General features: G+C 40.1%; 1 protein-coding gene across 1 annotated transcript; it reads right to left on the bottom strand.

The window, feature by feature from the left end:
* Positions 1–921: 921 nt before the first annotated feature.
* LOC131230654 (phenylacetaldehyde reductase-like) lies at positions 922–21,062 on the bottom strand. Its single transcript, XM_058226551.1, has 6 exons — positions 20,843–21,062; positions 18,781–18,950; positions 14,078–14,269; positions 9,876–10,038; positions 3,571–3,757; positions 922–1,247 (listed from the first exon to the last, which is right to left on the bottom strand). Exons 1-6 carry the CDS (start codon positions 20,958–20,960, stop codon positions 1,100–1,102), a joined length of 978 nt encoding a protein of 325 aa, XP_058082534.1. The 5' UTR covers positions 20,961–21,062; the 3' UTR covers positions 922–1,099.
* Between the last annotated feature and the right edge of the window lie 1,264 nt (positions 21,063–22,326).

The raw sequence follows: 22,326 nt of genomic DNA, 5'->3' as shown, positions 1-22,326 counted from the left end.
TTGTCGTGTCAGTAGCAGTTCATCCACCGCATCGTGAAGATCTCCTTACCCCAAACGGTCTCGTGTGTTCATCCGGATGGGCCACACTCGTACGGAAGAAATGGACGGATATACAAGATTGATTGAGCTGCCCACGAACAACCTAAATATGTTGGGCCCCACATGATCATACAAATTTTGGCCAGATCATTTACTCAGGGAAATCCGTGTAAGGGGCTCGGATCTTGCAAATGTCCCATTTCTTCGCATTTCTCGCTCTGGCACAAAACAATGTCAATACTTTCATTGAGTGGCCCACACGTGTGTAATGATGTGGGCAGTAAACCAACATGATCTTTCGGACTAGGGCACATGAATGGTAAGGATCCCGCACATCCAGGTTGAGTCCCACTAGAAGTCCAGACATATGAATGGATAGGATCTCTACCTGTGCCATGTTGGCACTTCATCACATTGCATGAATAGACAGCATCCACGGCGGGCCTGCATGATAAATGGCCCACACGACAAAGGTGGGCTCCACATAATGGGCTGTTGACATTGAAGGTGAGCCCCACATCATGGATGACCCACATCAAGGTGGCCCTACATAATTGGCAGTCCACATCAAAGGTCGACCCCTAACAATGAATGGCCCACATCCAAGGCGGGCCCCACATTGAAGGTCAGGCCCACACGATGGAGGGTCGACATTAAAGGTATGCTCCACATGATGAGCAATGGAGATTGAAGGTGGGCACCACCTGATGGACAATAACAGTGATAGCGGGCCCCACATTATTGAGGTGAGCCGCACGTGACGACAATTCACATCGAAGGTCAGCCCCTAATGATGAATGACCCACATCCAAGGTAGGCCCCACATAATTGATGACCAACTTCAAATTTGGACCCTGTATGACGGACGGTAGATATGAAGGGTGGACAAAAGCAAATAAGTACTTGATGTGACGTAGGAAGCTAAACATACATTTTTATTTTTTGGCTAAAAATCCTGTTGTTTACCAAATATACTAATCTGCTAAATAAGTAGGAACCGAGATAAGTAACCCGAGGTGTAAGTAGCTTATGTAGAGTAACTTAAAATACAAACAAGACCTCAGAAACTGACAAAATTTTTCTCCTTCAAGCTCTCAACTGTCTCCTTGAGGCTCACCTCCATAGGAATGAAGTCAATGCCTAAGCTTTTGGCTCTCTCCTTAGATACCTGGTACTTGCACGAGAAGGGGTTATCATCCCCCACGCACCTGCCGCCAAAGGAATTCATGCACCTAAGTTAGATTATATAAGGAATTTGATAGAACTTTGCAACCAGAAAATCCAACAAAAATACAAGAGTTATAGAAGATAAGAATTTTTGCAGCAAACAGAATTGTTACCCGACCTTTAGCAAAACATAAATTGCAGGATGGCCCTACATGGATATGCATGGATGGTTTGATTTGAACCATCCATCTGGTGGACCACACCTTGGATGATCATCTGACCACGGAGTTGAGCACTGCTCATCTAGTGACATGTTGAGCCATCCTATAATTTTCCCTTTCAGTTTGAGTGGTACACGACAATTGCGTACAACTTCAAAGGCACATCTCAATTTCTTTCACCCAGCTTGAATGATACAGGCAACATCCTTCTCAATCTCTCCACTCTCAGGAACTATTGACCCAAGGTATCGAAAGTGGTCATTTTGGGAAACTTCATGGTAAGCAATCTCAACCAATTCCTTGTTTTCACTCCTCGTTTCATGTATATCTATGTAAACTTATTATATGTATCCATTTCTGTATACATATTCATTAATAGGTCAATGTGAATTCAGATGGAAGATTTTCAGTGTGAAAAATATTTTGATATTATTTACAATTAGATGAAAGAGAAACGTAGTGGTGCTGTTTAAGCACTGTTAAGTTGTAGTGCTTATAGTTGCAGCCAAACTTGGATAGTCCAACAGATGTGTCAGGACTTTATATTTAGGTCCAACAAACAGTTCCATCAACTACCATTCAAAAATCACACTGATCGGTGCATAGCCTTAGGGCTGTACACAAACCGGGCTAGCCCGATTAGCTCGCTCGACTCGGCCCGAAAAAGCTCGACCCGGCCCAACCTGGAACTGAGTTCAGGTCGGGACGGGCAATTTTCTTCGGCCCGAAACTAAGTTCGGGCCGAGTTCGGAGAGGTTCCAGTTCAGCCCAACTCGGCCCGAAACCCGACTCGGCCTGGCCCGACTCGGCCTATATATATATATATATATATATTCTAAATTCTTACCTAGTTACCCTAACCATTTACAGCAATCCAGGCCGTCCAAATCGTGGGTCCCTTTGTAGATGGAGCAAAGTCCCAAAAATCTATGACAAAAGCCCTTCCCAAAAATCAAGGCCATTCAAGTTACCTGCCAAAGCTCTTCCCATGGAGTAGATGGAGCAGAGTCAAAAAATCAAGGCCCTCCAAATCGTGGGTCCGAAACTAGCCCGAACTCGGCCCAAACTCGCCCGATTGCTGACCGGGCCGGGTTCGGGCTGGACATGTTGGCCCGGTGATCGGGCCCGGCCAGGTTCGGGCTGCTTTGGCTGGTGAGCAGGCCGGGCCGCATTGAGCCCAGTTCGACTCGGTTCGGCCCGATGTACACCCCTACATAGCCTATAAAGTGCAATGTCGAAATTGTATAAAAATAAGTTCAATCGATGATTTGACCCATCTATTTGTTAGGTTACATCATGGATCGATTATTGTTCTAAAGAATCAACGAATGTTTTTTTTTTTTTTCTTTTTTTCTTTTTTTCTTTTTTCTGGTTTGCTCTCACAAAAATAAATGTCTACAAACTGGAGATGGATATGGGGCTCTCACTCAATGAACAGGGAAAATCCATTTCCCTTCCAAACACTTCTTCTCCAGATATCTCCCCTCCACCGCTATAATGAACAAATAGGGGGATAGAGGTTCTCCTTGCCTCAGGCCCCTATAGCTCTCAAAATAATATCTTGGCTGCCTGCTTCATTGGTGTTTTTCACTCTCCAACATAATAAATGTCTTCCACCATATCTCAAGAGTAGACAAAAGGAAGTAGGCGGGTCTTAAGTAGAAATAAATTCACTAAGAGGTACGGACATACATAAATGGATCAATTCATTCAACAAGTTCCATTCGGATAAAAAAAGATCCATTCGGATCGGACGAGGATGAATGGGATTGGTCTGACCTCTCGCTTAGGAAATCCTAACCATCCATCCTGGCCTGGAAAATGGATGGATATAAGAGAAAAGGCCAAATTACAATGGTTCAGATTATCCACCTAGTGTTAGTTTTGCATGGTCGCCCATGAAATGTGTTCCAGACCTAATGTGCATTCAGGATCAATCAATTGGACTGTCCAAGTTTCTTGATGCAGCCAAGAATGCAATAAATTATAATGCTTTAAGTTGGATCACAGGAGCAAGTTTTTGTTAGGATACAAAAGGAGTTTGGTTTAATGTATAAATTTGTGAAAGGATAAAGAACTAGATGTCTCATATAGATTATTGCCACTATAGGGAATTGGATAGCCATTGAAAAGAGAAGCTTACTTATCAGGAAGTTGGATTGTAGGGAAAAGCTCCTGTAAAATCTTGACCACCTCTGAATAGTGAGCAACTCTCTCAACTAAACAATATCTTCCTCTTGCTGAAGCAACCTCAAAAGCCAGAATATGTGCCTTGCCAACATCCTTGATATCCACCCATGGAAAACATAAATTGGGAAATGTAGATGATCCTGCATAAGATTAAAACATGGACCACTATGTCACAAGAAAAACATATCTCAAAAAACAAGGCATGTGGAATATATATTGTCCTGATTATATATATATATATAAAAACCAGGACAATATATATTGTGTGTGTATTCCTTTAGGCTGTGTTTGGTTGCACCAAATATCATGCAATTTCATGATATTTTCCACCAAATTAGAGTGATTAATCATGAAATTTCACAATATTTGGTACAGCCAAACACAATCTTGATATATTAAAAAAAGGGACATTTTATGCAAGATGATACTAAATTCAGACTATATCAAGCATTGGCACTTGATGTTATTTGGCAATTGATGGCTAGTATAGGATTCATGCCACTTCTCACATGCAATGTTTTAAATATTGACGATATCAGCCGAAATATCCCACGATATATCTTGTATCCCACCTGTGTGATACAAAACATACAAGTAGTGCCGATATATCTCACCTCTTCAATCTAGTGAGCATTTTCGATTTTCAATCCATGTTTTTATTGTAAATCACGTTAAACCAATGTTAAATGGTTACAAATCTATGATTCTTCATTTTTTCCATGAAAAATCATGGATTTGGAACTATGATTTCGAGATTTAGGGGAGATGGGTCAAGTTGCGGAAAATTGAGAAAAATCAAAATTTCTCAATTTCTCGCAAATCAGTTGCAATCTTTGTATCCAAACAAAAAATTAAACATGTATGTAACCTTATCTAGTGATTCTTCTTTTTCTTTTGAATGTATTGCTTGTGTTTCCATACATGTCTTCTTACTTTTATAAATTATATGAATAGACTTTGAATATACTTGCATCACTTCAGTTGGAAAGCGCATATATTAGGACCCCATACAAAGGAAACCCTTATTATGTGTTTTTTTTTTTTTTTTTTTGTAATGTTTTGATTTTTAAGTGTATATTGATGCCTTTTTCAACAATCCCTAAAGTTTCATTGAAAAATATGACCAATTTCCCAATGATCCCATGTTTCCCAACAACAGCAATACATTACGCGATACAACCAATATATCCCATGCGATAACTGATATATATCCGTATCCCAAGGATGCAATACATTACGAGATAACGATATTTAAAACATTGCTCACGTGTAAAGCCTCAAGGAAGAAATAGTCTAGTACTAATAAAAAGATGTTTTAAAGAAAGAGAGTCTTGTTATTGATATCTAAAACTAGATGAAGAAGTATAACGGTCACATGCATAACAAATATTACGAGGGCGAAAGATGCAAGAAACATCGCAGTTGATCCCATTGGAAAAAGTTAAGTTGAATAAACCATTGGAACATGAACATGGTTAAGATGATTAAACTTAAGTGTATATAAAAAGGTGTAGCACTGCACGCAAACACATGGATATGTGTGTGCCCACATGCACTAAATTAGCCTTTAAGGTGTGACATTTGTATACTAATCTAAAGCAACATCGCGAGTATGTTTATTCCAGATCATCCTCTTGCACTGAAATCGAGTGCACATGTTTTCCAGCCCAGCACACAGTTTCCATGAGGAAAAAAAAAACATCTGCCCCAACAAGCCAGTAGAGCTCCTAAAGACAGAAGACACCAGTGACCCTTCCTTTTAGACCTTATGGAAGACAACAGCGGCTTCTCTTCTTTTCCTTTTTTCCTTTTTGTTTTTCTCATCAAACTTGTTGAAAAGCCAACCATATCAGCCCTCAAATGTCATGCCTTCTCCTTTTCTTATCTTTGCAATTGGCTTTAGCTCCAAGTCCTTAGTTTCAAAGTGATCCTTGACTGCAGCACTTATGCCTACATCCTGTTGCACTCCTGCTTTGTACAACTAAGATACAATCATACAAATAATCATATTATGCTGTAAAATATAGAACCATGGTATCCTTTCATGCAGGTAGTTTTCTTGCCCTATTAATTATTGTTTACAAATCAATATGTAGATACCTTTCTCACCACTTGTCTTCATCAATACTTGCAATTTTATTTTCCAAATTGGACACATATTATCAGCTAGTTATACCACTATTAGTTTCACATAGGTGTTTTTCCTCTCAGTCTACTCCTACTCAAGTGGTGACTCACCTTAGTCAGCCTAAATTGGCTTGAATCACCCGAGTCAGGGTGAATCAGATATTTCATTGCTAATTTCAACTTCTTCCATTGTTATCTATTGACAAAAAAATGTATTAGACATCAGACTTTTCTCACGTTGGGGTTCAGGCCCACAATCCCTTGGCGATCGCAATTTCTCCACTAGGTCCATGTTTCGATGCAAATCAACTCAACTGGAGTTGTTAAAACACAACTACAAAGACATTGGATAAAAAAGAATTGGCCAAAAAAATTTCTTTTGAATTACGTAGGTTTTGGTTGAAACTTGTGAAATTTATAACTAGACGCATGTCCATATAGCACAGTATTTTTGTTGGAACCTTTCGCGCCATGATAAACCTGATATATTCACGGATATTCTGGTTAATATCAGCAAAATTCGAAAGTATGAATTGAAGCTCTGTAAAGACACTTGCACGTGAGTCAAACCATGGAACAGATAAAAATATACTTTGCTTAGAATGGAAGAAGGATAAAGGATGAAGTTTGAAGATCCCATTCACAAAAATTAAGCTTATAAGTCACCTAGAGCCTCTCATATCCTCTCCCTCTGTATATATGTATACATGTGTGTCCACACACACACACACACACACACACACACACACGGCCTCAGGTCAGGACCAACCAATTGGACCATCCACCCAGTAGATAACTTCTAACATTTCATGTGCAGCAACATCCAACCAGTCCAATAGATTGATCCCATCATGAGGATCACCTTGTGCAAAAATCAACCACATCCCTTATCAAGTGGATCAAACTTGTATTTTGTTATTTATCAATGGCTAGACATTGATAAATAATAAATAACAATATATATATATATATATATCAACCCTAGGAATAGAACAATGTACAAGAATATGCCTCTGTAGACATAGCCACCCAACATAGGCTAACGGATAAAAGAAAAGTATATTACAAGCAATAATATAAACATAATATAAATAAGTGAGAGGGTAGACCCCTCCACCACGGCCATCCAACCATATGGCCCAACAGTCGCGTGTGGCACGTGTGACATGGGCAATCATATATGTCTAACATCCCTCCTTAAATTGATACAGGTTATCAACTAGCAGCAGTTTGCCAACCAGGAATGTCATGCAAAAGATGGTGTCTTGGTAAGAATGTCAGCAATTTGATCCTGGGACGTCACATGAGGAAGAGAAATGATGCCTGATTGATACTTCTCTCAAATAAAGTGGCAATGAACTTCTATGTGCTTCGTCCTCTCATGAAAGGCAAGGTTGGAAGCAATCTGAATTGCACTAATGTTATCCACATAAAGTGGAGTCGGAGTTGAAAGATGGCCACAACATCATTGTAGAATGCCTGAATACTTTTATCACATTGGGAAAGATGTACCAAATCATGCTCTAAATGATAAACACAGGCTTCAGTGCTATGTCGGTATATCACCCATAAATGATCTCACATAGCAGTAACCATGCAATGTGGAATCAGCCCAACAACAAGATAATTCTCAACTGAATACAAAATCCAAGCTGTTATTCAATCATTCTTTATCTCCAAATCAGTCTGTTTCTCAACATCTGCCAATTTTGGGGTCTGAATAGACCCATCTATCAGCCCCCAAAGACCATGACCCTTCAGAAATGACTGGAAGTGAAGAGACTAATGCCCATAATTGGTACCTTTAGACAATAGTGGGTTTCAATTTGGGAAAGTAGAGCCATGGTTCAGTGATCCAAACTGTTGGCCTCTTAGATCCCATAGAGGATGGACCCTGCCTCAAAAATCCACTCAATATATAGAAAAAGGTTCACATTCCACTGAAGAAAGGCCTATGATTAGTCACTTTGCTCTTCTGATCCAACTGTTACTTGGGGCATGGTTCGTCAAAGATTACACGGAATGGAATGAAAGTCTAAATCATCGAACAATGGACCACAATTCTACAAACTGAAAACTAGTATAAAGCACGTATCCTCATTTTGAAGATCATACAATAGCTCACTTATTCAATACACTGGCTCGCACGAGACCATCATCTCACACAAGACCATTTCCCCTTTTCTAACTAATAGATGGGAACTACAAAGTTGTGGAAACATTTTTTGGTGCATGAGTTGGTTTCAAAAACAACGGAACTTTCTTGAAGTTATACAAGCTTCCAACAGATCCTGGACACTGATATTGGCTCCTAGAAGCTGCATGCACTGAACATTATACATCATATGATTGTAATTATTTATATGCAAGAAGTCCAAAAATAATGGCTAATAGTAAACTTCAAAATAATTACTTGCACATAAAATCAGTGCCCCAAAAAACAGTTATAGACCTAAAAAAAAAAAAAAAAATCTTTCACACATTGAGTCATGTCCAAGATTGTTGAATATTTTATATCAACACAATAAGAAATCCAAAAGAACTGAATCCCAGCTAGGACCTTCAAACAGAAGGCTATGTGTCAAATGCGAGACTATTAGAAACAGTTGGTCCTGAATGTGAAGCAGTAGCAACTAAGCAGAACACAACCATGTTCCAATCTGGAAACAAGAGGAAGCGCCATGCTAGGGAATTCGCTGACAATAGGGAGAAGAAATCAATGAGTTATCCCCATTCTCTAAAGACTAAACTAGAGATATCAACAGCATAACATCTTTAATATGCAAAAGTCCTATGTTGCATCCGGCAGATATTAGCCACAGAAATCATATTCCAAAGAATAAAAGACAACTATTATTTTTAGTCATTGAAATTCTGCTTCTATTCCCTGTAGTGCAATCAGTAAAAAGAGAAATGCTCCAGTGCTCTCGAAGCACTATAAGTTATAGTGCTCCTAGTTGCATTCAGATGCTTACACAGTCTAATCCGTTTATCTAGATTGTTCATTAGGTTCGATTCACATTTCATGGACTACATTGAAAACATCACACTAATCTGACAAATATTAACCATTTCATCAATGGACCCAAGTATGGAGGGTCAGGATTATTCACACAAAAATAGGTCCAAACAACCATTTTATCCATCTATTTTTCAGGGGCCATCATGGACTGCTTACAATTCTAAAGAATCACCGTTGTTAGGCAGTCATAACCACCCCATCCATGGGTTGGAGAAAGGATGGGTATAGAAAATAAAGCCATATCACAGATGGATTGGATCATCCAACTGGTGTGATTTTGCATGGTAGCTGTGAAATGTGTTCATAACTCTATGGGCAGTTTGGTTCAATCAATTGGACTGTCCAAGTGAACCAATGCAACTAGGAGCTCTATAACTTATCATGCTTGGAGAGCATTGGAGCATCTCTAGTAAAAATATCTTTCAGTCAATTGATATTCACACAACAAAGAATAAACCAATCTCACTCCTATTAACCTTCCGACCTTGATAAGTCATGCAGTAGCTTAATAAAACAATCATACTCTTCTTAATCATTTCATTTAGAAAAAGAGCATACTCTGATTTTAAAAATCAACCAGCAATGAGTTGTAATATTAAGTAAATACATAATAAAAGAAATTTAAAGTACACATTTTGGCAATCTTCTTCTAGAGAAACTGCAGAAGTTGAGACAACTTTTTTCTCTGACAGCCTAATCTAGATGGCTCTTACTCTCCACAAATACCCATACACGTACCCTTTCCAGTATGGTAATTGGTTAGCAATAAGAAATGCTTCAAAATTGAGACAGAAATGGTTTAAAGAGCCTACGTGTGATATACACACCCTTTCTTTCTACTTTTGGAAGGTATTAGAACACTACAATGCTACTCTATTACCAAAAGTAGAAAGAAAGCAGCCACATTCCAAAAAGAGAGGTACAAGATATCATTTCCACTAAAAATATTTCTCATCCACTAGTCAAAGCAAAATTTTAAGAAAGCTGCATTTTCTCTTTCCAATTTACTTGTTTTCTTGGATCATGCTCGCATAGGGATCTTTCCCCACATAGGACATCAATCATTATTTGGAGGGTAGACTGAAGACAATAGAAGAACAAAAGCTGACCATTTATTAAGGCCAGAATGCCAGCAGCACTTGTATTAAGAGTTGGCTGCAAAAGAGGACCAATCACCATTCCTGGATTTACTACAACCATCTCAATTGCATTCTCCTTTGCAAACTTCCAAGCAGCCTCCTCAGCCAATGTCTTTGAAAGTACATACCAAGCCTGGAAAAAACAAGAAATATGATTTCAAAATACAGGAGTTAATAAGCTGCCAAAAAGACTAAGGTTAGCACAGACAAACCATCTTTAGGAACAATTGCTGTTTGTAGCTTTTGGTGATACAAAACATATCCTACGAAGGATACAAGGACAATCAATATAAAAGAGAAACCATAGTCCTACTTCACTGATGTGGCATGAACGTCTAAAAGGGAGAACTATTTTCTGGTCATCAGGTGTCTCCATATTTAAGGAATGTAGTATGGAAGACAAAGGTTTGCTTGAAGGCTGATGTTGTGGCCCTTGTATCTTTGCGAGTATGCTGTATTTTGAGTTTCTCATTAATAAAACTATTCATTGTTCAAGGAAGAAAAAAAAAAAAACAAGAAAAAGGTAGTAAGATGCAATATTGTTAAATTGCATTTGAGATAAGAATGAGACCTTCCATTGTTATCTCAGCAACATTTTGGGATCGAAAAGTGTATAAAGAGTTGAATAAAATGATAAAGTGTGAAGAAAAGAAGCAGTTCTCTTTTGTCTAAAGACTAATTTATAATAGATTAGGAAGTACTTGCACTAATGGGTTTTTTTTCTTCAAATGGCAGTACACTTGGGGTCTGTTTGGCGCACAGAAGTAAAGCGTATTAAAATGTATTGAGGGGAATTAGCTGGGAAATTAATGCGGGTTTGGTGTTTGGAACTAATGAAGGATTGAAGAGTCTTCACCTTGTGTCCCGTGCGGCATCCCCTTCACATCCCACAAGGGTTTTCCTACGACCAAAGAGGGATTTGGAGTATCCCTCACAGAATACACGCCTGCGTCAAGGGATTTGGAGGGATTTTCTTCTCTAATCCCAGGATCTAGAATCTCTCACGATGAGGGGTTCGGCTGTCATTCCCTAATCCACCATATCCCCAAAATTTGCAGGTCCATGGAACGCGAGAGATGATCCGCCTCCATCTGCATCGTTTTATGGGCTGCAGATTGATGGTGGCCGCTATAAATTGATTCTCTGGCCCTGGTTTCGGAGAGAGATGTGTCCGCTGAAAATGGCAGGAATCGTTTCTTTCAGCCTTGCGAGGGTTTTTGATCAAGGTTTATAGGCGGTGATTGGAACACACCAACCACCATCAACAATACCGTCTTTGACGCTCTCCCTAATCTGTTTCAGGGTTCTATGAATTAGAGCAGTTGCGGAGGTTTTGGAGTGCGGAGGGTTCTACGAATTACACTTTCTCCAGAAAGGGTAGTGCGAATGTTGGTATTTTCAGATGCACTCTCATAGATTAGAGTTTTAATTTCTCTCCCTTTCACCTGCAATATTCTGTGGGACATATCAGAGGCATTGAGTGTGTTGTCAATTCAAGATTCTCCGACCCTGCCTCTATGAAATCATGTTTCACTGGGTTGTGATACCACCCACTTCTATATTACTCTGTGACCTCCAGGTATGTTGTTTGTGGAACTTGCACTAATCAAATCAGGGTTCTTTGGAGGACATGCAAGTGTGTTATGTGATGTGACTGGATCAGTCGATCCTTCAAAATGCATCTCGATTCAAGATCTTGGAATCTGGGATTTGATGAAATTATTACTGGTTTTATTTCTACCACTTTTCCTATGCTTATGGTTCTTTTTCGGTGATAGAAATGCTTATGTATGGCTTTCTTTTTTAGTGCATGTGAATGCTATAATGCATCATAATTCAAGGTCCTTGCAATCCGGGTCTGATGAATTAATAGCTGAGATTAAGTGATTTGTAATGTTGCTACGATTCTTTTTTCTTTTTAGCGATACAAATGCTTGTGGAAGTTTGTCATGTAGCTCTTCACCATCTACTGAATGGGACTATTTGTGTTGGAGGAGAATGGTATGGAATTGCATTATGCTAGGCAATTGTTTTTCTATATATGAGATGGTGGCACAAGTTGCACTTGCTGTTTCTAGAAGTGACTGTGGGCTTATATTTTTTTGGAGTGGAATTCTATGATCTAGAAGATCTGCAGTTGAATTACGATTTAACGGTCCATTTGATGATCCGACGGCCCAGATTAGAGATCCAAGTACTGATGTAAGATCCAATGGTCAGATCATCCTAGATTTAGGACGGCTGGCCTAGATCAAAGATTCAATGGTCAGATCATCCCAGATTTAGGACAGATGGTCTGGATCAAATACCCAATGGTCGGATCGTCCCATATTTAGGACAGATGGCTCGGATCGAAGATCCAACGGTCAGATCGTCCCAGATTTAGGAAAAATTGCTCCGATTGTTCATCAAATGATCAGTCCCACTACATATCTCGAAAAAAAAAAATTATACCCTAAAATTTGTGAGGCATTGCACTGGGCCATCTCAATAAAAGGCTCCCACCATGAGAATGAGTCCAAATTAACCTCCAACTTGAGGTTGAGAAGAAGCTCTGACTCACCCAATGGCTTAAGGTTGTAGTTCCCCTCATTAAGTTTGTAGCTAGCTTCCAACCAGGCCATAACGTCAGTTAAGGAAGCCCTTTCTGACATCGGATCGCCAGACTATGGGTATGGGAAGCAGTTGACTCTTGTGACCAGAGAGCAGTCCATGATTTTCAAACATGCTGCAGTGTCAAGTTTCTAATTTCGAAGAGGATTTCGGTTGGGAGAAAAGCTAGAGGGAATGGCAGGAATGGTCGAACTAGCAGAATGGCTAATAGATGGACCCCCTTCCATCGCTTCTTTGAAGGAATGACTAGCTCCCACCTAGCTTAGAGGGGCAATTCACCGCGACCTAAAGGGTGGTACAGATAAGACCATTGACCTTTGTAACCGGAACAACTACCAACGACTCTGCCACTAGGCTGCAACGGGTCATTTAAACTAAAATCCAGCGGCCGTTACAACCCAAGTAATGCAAGAGGGAGATAGCTAAGGAGACAACCTCCATAGATTCCATCCAAAGGAAGCCAAAGCCCCTAATTTCATATGAGAATTTCTTTCTAGGGATAACAATTCCTTTTATCATCCCCACTTTTGAAAAATCCGAGAATGCATATACTCAACCCAGTCCTCCGAGAAGTTAAAATGAAAAAAGTAAGGAAGCCAGCAAATTTGGAAGTTGGAGCATGTTTCCTGGTAACCGTGAACAGTGACGAGAGTCCAACCGTCTTTCTTTAGAGCCCTTTGAACGACTGTAGCGGCAGGAGCACTTCCAAAAAACCCCTTGATCTCCACTGAAATGGCGACCGAGGTCTCTCTCTTAAGCTCAAAGATGATCATCTGGATGATGGAAACTATGGTCATGGGTTCAAGTACCCATTGTGGTGTGTGGGGGTGTGGGGGTGTTTGCATAGTAATAAATAAATAAAATGCGCATAGCTTACTCCCCAAAACTCCATCTAGACTTTCTTGCAACAAGGTTCCTTCTCGAACCCCCTAGAGAATACCTCCTAGAAGGGTAGCGCCCATCGATTCCCCTGTTGGAACCTCCCCTCCTCGCAAAGCCTCTAGTCAAGGATCTACCAAGCAATTTACAATGATGGATACTAGAATGATTTCTAGGGGTGGGTTTTGGCGAGCAGTCTTCCACTCTTCCTCTCACAAGAGAGGCATAATCCTTTCCACAAACATGGCTATGAGCACCATAGCCCTTTCTTACTCTTGATCCACCTCCACGCCTCTCAACATCGCACGTATTGAAAGAGTCCTTATGCCACACTCTAAGACTCCTGAAACCCACGACCAAATCTTCTCCCGGCATGAAAATCTCTACTTTTAAAGGTTCTTCTCTCGTCTTCGGTCCCTCTCTCGAAATCACTCACTATCTCTTTTCCTCTCTCCAATCTTCTTTCCACTCCATGATCCCTCTCAGGCTCGAAGATGGAGACATACTCCATCTCTTTTCCTCTCTCTAACAATTTTACGAATGTAATATCTTGGCATGCATCTTTTTTAATATAATCCATATTATCGTTAAACAACAGCTGTTCAATAACAAAAATCATACACTCATAACAACAAAAATAAAACATAAAATGCATTGAATGAATGAGCCTTCGGATGCACCTGTGCCTTCGTACAAAACTCAGGATCAGTAAACCAAGTTTCGTCAACTACAACATCAGGAGCTAGAGGTTTATCGTTGTATGCGATTGCAGCCGTTGAGGAAGTGACAACCACCCTTTTAACGGAGGAAGATTTTGCACATGAACGGAGTACATTAAGAGTTCCCTTCACCGCAGGGTCAATCAAGTCAGCCTGAAATGTTGAGGACAATAAATAGTAAAGGACCAGTCAATAATATGTCGTGGTTTTGAATATGCAAAACAAACCTTAGTTAAATAATTATTGAATGCAGATAAGGAGGAAGATGGAACTACAAAGATTAAATATCTAAGGAAGAGAAGAAGTATAAGAATCAATCCAGAACTATTATGTGTCCTTTTTATATGTCTAATCTCCTATTTACTAAATTCCTAATTCAACAAGGGAATACCATTGAGAAGTAGAAAATAGAATACAGGACACTGCACCAGAATCTCTTGTAGTAGGCATAATGCATAATAAGACCCGACAATAGTAGGACTTCTACGAAAACTTTTACTGACAATGATCGAGGGGAAAGCAAGCAGTTCATCCTCTACATGAGTTTGCATAGCTCATTAACAATGAAAATATGGAAATACCTTAGAAATAAAGAAGAAGAAATGCATCAACAAAAATTCAATGTACACATCTTAACATTCCCCTTCTAAGCAGAGCAGAGATGTCAATAGTGCGAGTAAGGCTTTTTCCTCCCAAGAGCTTCAGTGAGGATGTTCACAAACAGATATTCATTTGCACTGTGTAACCATCAAACTTACAAAGTGGTAGTCACAGTTTTCTTGTTCATGAAAACATAATGTTCAAGGTAGTAGGCATAGCCTTTTTATTACCTCATTGCAAATCCACTGTCATACTTCATTTAAATCGATCCTCCAATGTTCCCATTGACTTAGTTGCACAAAGCATCAGTACAAGTATCAGATTCAGGTGTGGGAGAGAAGAAGTAGCCATTTCTAATTGTTAGAAAGTGAAAAGACTTATGCAGCTCCATAGCAGAAACATGAGCTGGAATCTGAAAGAGTGGGAGCAGATCTCTAAGCTCTTCAAACAAACTAGACAAGTAGCACCTGAAGCTATTTCTTGATAATTAACCGTGCACTCAAACTTGCTAGAATTTCATGTTTTAAAATCTTTTAGTGCACTAGTTTCTCCCCATATAAATTTACGGATGTTTTGTCAACGAACAAGCATTTTGACACCATGCCCAGCACATTGTGACACACCTGAGATTACTAGGTTGGAATTCAATTAGAGAAGATACCTTCACACCTTTGAACGGTGCATCCACATCTCACTTTCTTGCATCATGCATGCACTGACTATTAAGAACAACAGCAAGGTATAGACCTAGTTGTAGACTCAGAGATAGATGAAAATTTGACTAGCTGCCTATAAATCCATACCAAGAACAATTCATACATAGTTCTAGATGAAAAATATTGACTAGCTGCCTATAGACTCCATACCAAGAAGAATCCTATACATGGTGCCTTGTATCTTTAAGAAAGTTGGTTTTCTGTTGCTTAGGAAACTAATGTTTTTTTTTTTTTGGTCCAACATCCAATCTTTCTTGAAGTATATGAAGACATATTTTTCACTGAAAGAGCATGATTTCCTTCTTTGATCTTTTTCCTTTTCTTTTCTCCCTTTTTTTATGGCAAGAGAACACAGATTTTATATAAATATATATATATATATAACTAAAATAAACAGCCAGGAACAAGCCTCTGTCACAGTGGAAAAGAAACAGAACTGAGACCCTCAATGCATGGGGGGTTCCAGGCCACCCTATGAATTTCTAGAAATGAGAGAACCCAAATCCCAAAGGAGAGAGTGGATAGAGATTCCTTTAAATTCAAGGGGGCAAAGAAAACTACCCTCTAGTATAAACTGAATCTTCCTCTTGAGCTTCTCTATTGACTATGACATGTCTTTGAAAGTTCTCAGGTTTTTCTCAAGCTAAATTCCCCACAAAACAGAGTATGGAATCAACATCTAGATCCTATTTCAGATGGGTGAAGGGACCCTCCCCCATCCATAAACAGATCCAAAATAGAACCATTGAGAGTCTAAGAGAAACCAAAGAGAGACTCCACACCAAGCAAATGACCATACAAGGGAGGAAGAGTGCTCCTTGATTCCTCTTCAGATTTGCAGATAAAACATCTGTCGGGGAGTGCAAAACTTCTCTTCTTAAGATTATCTATAGTGAGTATTCTGTTGGGCAAAGCTATCCGCTTAAACAGCTGGACTCTAGAAGGATCTGGAGTTCACACTTTTGCGAGCCACAATGATCAATGGGACATTTGCCATCACAGTTAAAGCCAGACTACGCCACACTTCTATGAGCTAGTCAAGAGCTGAGATGTGCAATGGGCAATTTCCTGCCACAGTTAAAATCCAGGATCAAATAGTTCTATCAAGTGCATTAACTTTTTCCTCCAAAACTTTCTAACTACATCATGAGCTAGAAGCCTTGAGGAAAGACATGAGTCCTTGATAAAATGATTAACTATAACAAACAAACCAAAAAAAAAAAAAAAAAAAGAAAGAAAGAAAGAAAGAAAGAAAGAAGAAAAGAAAGAAAAGAAAAAAAGAAGGAGAAAATATGCATCAAACAGATTTATTGTGAGAAGATTGGACAAGTCCTACTAGTTAAGTTCTTATTCTAAGGAATTTTTACTGTCATTGCCTTGAGAAACTCCAATCATAACGAAAGATGATCATAAACTTAGCAAGTTCTCTTCTTCTTCTTTTCTTTTTTTTTTTTTTTCTTTTTTTTTTTTTTTTTTGTCTTTAAGAGGGTAACTCATGAATTCATGTTACCAAGAAGCAAAATGTGCGTTTTGCAATCATACCGGCTGCACAGCAAGTATTAGAATCACTCCATTTAAACCATAGTTCAAAAACCCAAAAACTCAACTCAGTTCAATGTTTAGCCAGTTCAGGTTGACTTGAAGACTCAACTTGATATTTAATAATTATAAATTTTTAAAAAATAGCTAGTTTAGTAGCAAATCATTGCATGGTGCATTGGGTAAGTGCAAGTTACCTATGGTAGAGATCTTGGGTCCGATTCCCTTGCTCCACTATTTCATTTTACAAACGATGACACCACGACTCACTGTCGGCTGAGTTTCAAGTCGAGTCAGCGAGTTGTGGACTTCTGATTAACACACCTCTGTTCTTTTACATGGGTTAAATGGATCTACTTGGATTGAAGAAAAAAAAAAAATGTTAGATTCAAGACTCATTTATGAAGGGTCTTGTTAAAATATTTTTAAATTTGAAAGAAAAACCTCCCTTCCTCATAGAAGAATCAAAAGGCTCAAGGGAGACTCCAGTCATGGCCCAGTTGGGGACCAATAATGAGTCTTAAAACCCTAAGAACACCAACCATGACAGGCTATCGGGATGGAGAGATAAATTTACATGGATGTTTGGGAGGCTGGACCATTACTAGTGGTTCTAAAACTCATTGACTCAACTTGGTGATATTTTGAGTTGAGTCTCTTGGAAGCGCGGTTCTGGGTTGGACCTGATCCTAACTTGGGAGGACTCATCGAGCCGACTTGACATGACTCGCGATGACTCAAACTGAGTTGCTTGGTGAGTCGTGTATATATATATATATATGTGTGTGTGTGTGTGTGTGTGTGTGTGTGTGTGTGTGTGTGTGCAGAGGGTGGGAATCAAACCAACAACTCCCCCCGTGAACTGGCACTCATAACCAGAGCCAACCAACAATTTCATGGCAATGTTTCCATTTTAAATTACTTATCTATGGTTTTAACTATTTTTGACACCTATTGGTTTACATAGTACTTTTAATTGTAATCATTAAATATTGGGTCGAGTTGGGTCGAGTCTTCAAGTCGACTTGACCCAGCTGAAAATCGAGTTGAGTCGAGTTTTTGGGTGTTCAAAGTACATCACTGCCACCATCTTAGCCTAGTTTCAGCAATTTCTTGCTGGCAAAAGAGTTTAAATTAAAAAGTATTCTTGTCAATAACTAGCTTTTATCATGCACAAGCAGCCTAGGGGCACGGATTGCCAGCAGCCAAGGGCCACTGGGATTCCTGCAATCCTAAGCTCTATGGCACCCACTGTGACATGAATTATATCCACTCTGTCCATCTGTTACGCTAGCTCATTATAGGACATGAACCTAAACATGAGGCGGATCCAAAGCTCAAATGGACCACAACATAGGAAAGAGTGGGGATGAAGACACCCACCAATTAAACCTTCTTAGGGCTCACCGTGATGTTTATATGTCATCCAAACCGTTCACAAGGTTCCAACCTAGATGAAGGGACAACACAAATATCAGCTTGAACCAAAACTTGGCCCCAAGAAGTTTTTAATGATGGGAGTCTTTCTCTCCACTTTTTTCCTGTGGTGTGGTCTACTTTAGCTTCAGATCTGTCTCATATTTAGGATCGTTTCTAAAATGAGCTGGTGAAACAGATGGATGGAGTGGATATAATACATACATCACGGTGGGGCCCACAGAGCTTATGGTTGCAGGCAACCCAGTACCTCAAGTTGTGGTACGTTGCCTGTATCCATGTCATAAGGTTTCCAAATTATTTAAAAATAAATAAATAAATAACCTAAGAGAAGGAAGTATAATTAATATACGGTGGGGAAATCATGCGTACCTGAGGATCATCAGCAGTGTGCATAAAGGGAGAGGCAGTGTGGAAAACCCCATCACAGCCGTTGATCACACCATCAAATGCTCCATCTTCCAGCAATTCCGCTTTGAACAGATGGAGTCTTTCACTTGCTCCATCCAGCGCCCGTAGGTGTTCCGTCTTCTTGGGATCATCTGCAACCAACCGTCCACCTCGCTCATTTCTATTCTACCATTGATCTGTTCATTCCCAGATGAGAGTAGAGAGACCCACCCACCTACACCCCTCCCACGTATGTTATGTGGCACGTGTGGACTCATGCGAACGACTCGCACGTGTCTTGGCCATTTTTAGCAAAACTCCTTTTAAACTCATATTGAAAGGAAAAATAAAAAATAAAAAGATCGTACCATTGACTGCGTGTTTAGAACGGACGCGGATTGAGTCCTACCTCCCTCCCCCCTCCCCTTCTCCGGCTGAGAAGGGGCAGGAGCTTTGAGTGGCCACCGTGATGTATGGGTCTTATCCACACCGTCCATCTATTTTCTTATCATTTTAGGGTATAAGCCCAAAAATGAGGTAGATCCAAGTCTAAAGTTGACCAGACCACAGGAAGCGGCGGTGATAATGATCGTCACCGTTGAAACTTTTCTAGGGCCCACCGTGATGTTTATTTGCCATCCAACCTATTCATAAACTTAGGTAGATTTAGATGAAGAGAAAACACAGATATCAGCTCCATCCAAAAATTCTGTGGCCCCCAAGAAGTTTTCAACGGTAAGAGTTTAATCGCCATTGTGTAGTCCACCTGAGCCTTAGATTTGATTTATTTTTAGGCTTATACCCTAAAATGATATGAAAAAATGGATGGACGGTGTGGATAAGACCCATACATCACGGTGGCCACTCAAAGCTCCTGACCGTTCCCAGCTGGAGACAGGCGGGGGCAGGACTCAATCTGCATCCGGCTGGGAGATCCAGCTTTCACTTCCCTCCAGGCGGACCGCTGTCGCATTTTCTTCTCAATCGTAGATTTTCACACCTACAAATAATGGTTTGAAAGCCTCGGCAAGGACGCTGCTTCCATGGATCCCTCACTTGTGGGGCCTGTCGTGATCTATGTGCCTTACATCCACGCCGTCCATCCGTTTTGACAGCTCACATGATCCTAACAACTAAGCAGATCCAAATCTCAGGTGGACCGCATCAGAGGAAACAGTGGTGATTAAATATCCACCATTAAAAACTTCTTAATAGCCATCGAAATGTTTATTTGTCATCGAATCTGTTGATAATGTCACAAAGTCCTGGATGAAGGGACCACACAAATATCAGCTTGTTGATCCAAAACTTTTATAGCCCCCGAGAAGTTTTTAATGGTCAATAACCACTGTTTCTCTGGTGTGGTCCACCTGAGACTTAGATCTACTTCCTTTTGAAATCACTCCGTAAAATGAGCTGTGAAAAGGGAAGGACGGCATAGATGTAAGGCATATACATCACGGTGGGCCCCACAGTTAGGGATCCACCGAAGCTGCTTCCCATCAAATGGGTCAATCCTAACCCTTTGCTTGGTGGCAGAAGGTTCAAGCAAGAAGTAAAGCAGCAGTTCATGTTAATCTTGGCCTAATAAAGGGCAGAAGATTGGATGGATGTGATCTTCTTGGCGCACGATCCAACACACCGTATCCACTGGAACTGGCCATCTCAAGGCAAGTGGACCACCATAGAGTTCTTCTGATTATTAAAAGGAAATCAAGCATTCCGTACATGCAAGTCCAGGAATGCCAAATGCCAGCATGTACATTTAAGGCCCATGGTTTGTGGATCTAAACCGTTGATCTGAAGGAAACCGTGATAGATGAGTGGTTCCCAAAAAAAGAAGCTATACTAACGCATGGCAAAGTGGCCTGGAAATAAACAGCTATGGAAAAATAAATCATCGATCCAAACTAACATTCATAGATCGGATGGATTTAAACCATCCAATTAGAAAATTGTTCGGAAATAATGTATCGATGGTAGTCTGGATCAACGAACTACGGTGGCAATCAGACAGAAGAGAGAAGAGGAAGTGAGATCTTACTAAGGTTGCGGACGGTGGCTCTGACGGTGTAACCACGCTGGAGAAGAAGCTTCACTAGCCATGAAGCGATGTAACCAGAGGCACCTGTGACGCACACAGTCTTTCCGTCTCCACTCATGCTTTCTTTCGCCTCTTTAACCCTCACCAGCTATTTACACGGAGAAGCCAGATATACACTGATGTCATAACACTCTCTCTCGGTCTTCGCTCGAATGAAAAGGAATCTCTCGTGGGGACAAGACCGTTGAAAAAAAAAACTCGAGTGCTGCCGTGCTCCACGAGGGAGCGGACTAACTGCGGCCACGGCCACACCCAATACGGTACGGCGCTTACGGTAGGGCCCACCTCGATGTATGTCTTTTATATCCACTCCATCAATCCGTTTTGTGAGATCATTTTAGAGCATGAGCCAAAATAAGAAGTAGAATAAAATCCCAGGTTAGCATGTAATAGGAAACAGTGGTGATTTAATGTTCCACCGTTAAAAAGTTCCTAAAGCCAGATGTATTGTTTTCGTAATTTTTATTTTCCAACCAACCTGTTAGGCAAGGTAACGTAAACCTGAATAAAAGAAAATTAAATAAATATAAATTTGATCTAAAACTTTTGTAGCCTACCAGATGTTTTAAACGGTCAATCACCACCGTTTCCCGTAGTATGATCTGAGATTTGGATCTCCTTTGTTTTCGGATGGCCAGCATGGATACAGAATAAATACATTAAAGGGCCGCACCTTATCCGCTCTCCACGATAATGTTTGTCTTATATCCTCAATGTGATTTAGAGTAGCGGATTAGGTGCGGCCCCTTGCCTCAACCAAGACTGCGTGGCCTTACGAAGGAGTGGATTGGGTGCGACCGTGTGGCCCTTACGTGGCACTCACATTAATGTATGTACTATATCCTAGCCATCCATTAATTTTACCTTATCATTTTAGCCCAAAAATGAAGCAGTCCAAATCTGAGGTGGACCATATTAGAGGAAATAGTGGCAATTGAATGCTCTCCGGGTAAAAACTTCGTAGGGCCCACAGTAGTGTTTTTGTAATGCTTATTTGCCATCTAACCTATTGATAAGGTTATACAAACTCGGATGACAGGTTAAAAAAAATATCAGCCTCGTCCTGAACTAATGTGGCTCACGAGAAGTTTTCAATGGTTAATCACAGTCCATCGGAAATTTTGATCAGCTTCATTTTTGGCTCATGCTCTAAAATAATATGGGAAAACCATGGATGCCATAAATATAGAATATATAAATCAAGGTGGGTCACACTAACTTTGGTGAGGCTGAGGCCACATCTAATCTGCTCTTTAGATTCGATGAGGCACCTGATCGGAAAATATGAGAACAATATGTTTAGGCCCAATCTGACTGTGCTAGATTCAATGGTTAAAAAGCCAACATAGTGCAGTACCACTATACAAAAAAACAAGGCGAAATCGTCAAGTCAATAGATCAATAAGAGAAGCTCATAAAAGACA

Source organism: Magnolia sinica, chromosome 17, assembly GCF_029962835.1.
Source record: "Magnolia sinica isolate HGM2019 chromosome 17, MsV1, whole genome shotgun sequence".
Classification (NCBI taxonomy): Eukaryota; Viridiplantae; Streptophyta; class Magnoliopsida; order Magnoliales; family Magnoliaceae; genus Magnolia; species Magnolia sinica.
Note: the sequence above shows the minus strand (reverse complement) of the source record. Positions and strands in the feature narration are given on the sequence as shown.

What these genes read in the sequence shown, in the direction of transcription:
- LOC131230654 (XM_058226551.1), bottom strand. Translation starts at nt 20,960, where the DNA reads ATGAGTGGAGACGGAAAGACTGTGTGCGTCACAGGTGCCTCTGGTTAC. An exon ending in CATTCTGGCCTTAATAAATG is followed by an intron (nt 3,758 to 9,875) that starts GTCAGCTTTTGT and finishes AATCTTATGCAG; the next exon opens with GATCATCTACATTTCCCAAT. An exon ending in ACAATCCAACTTCCTGATAA is followed by an intron (nt 1,248 to 3,570) that starts GTAAGCTTCTCT and finishes CTTTGGCGGCAG; the next exon opens with GTGCGTGGGGGATGATAACC.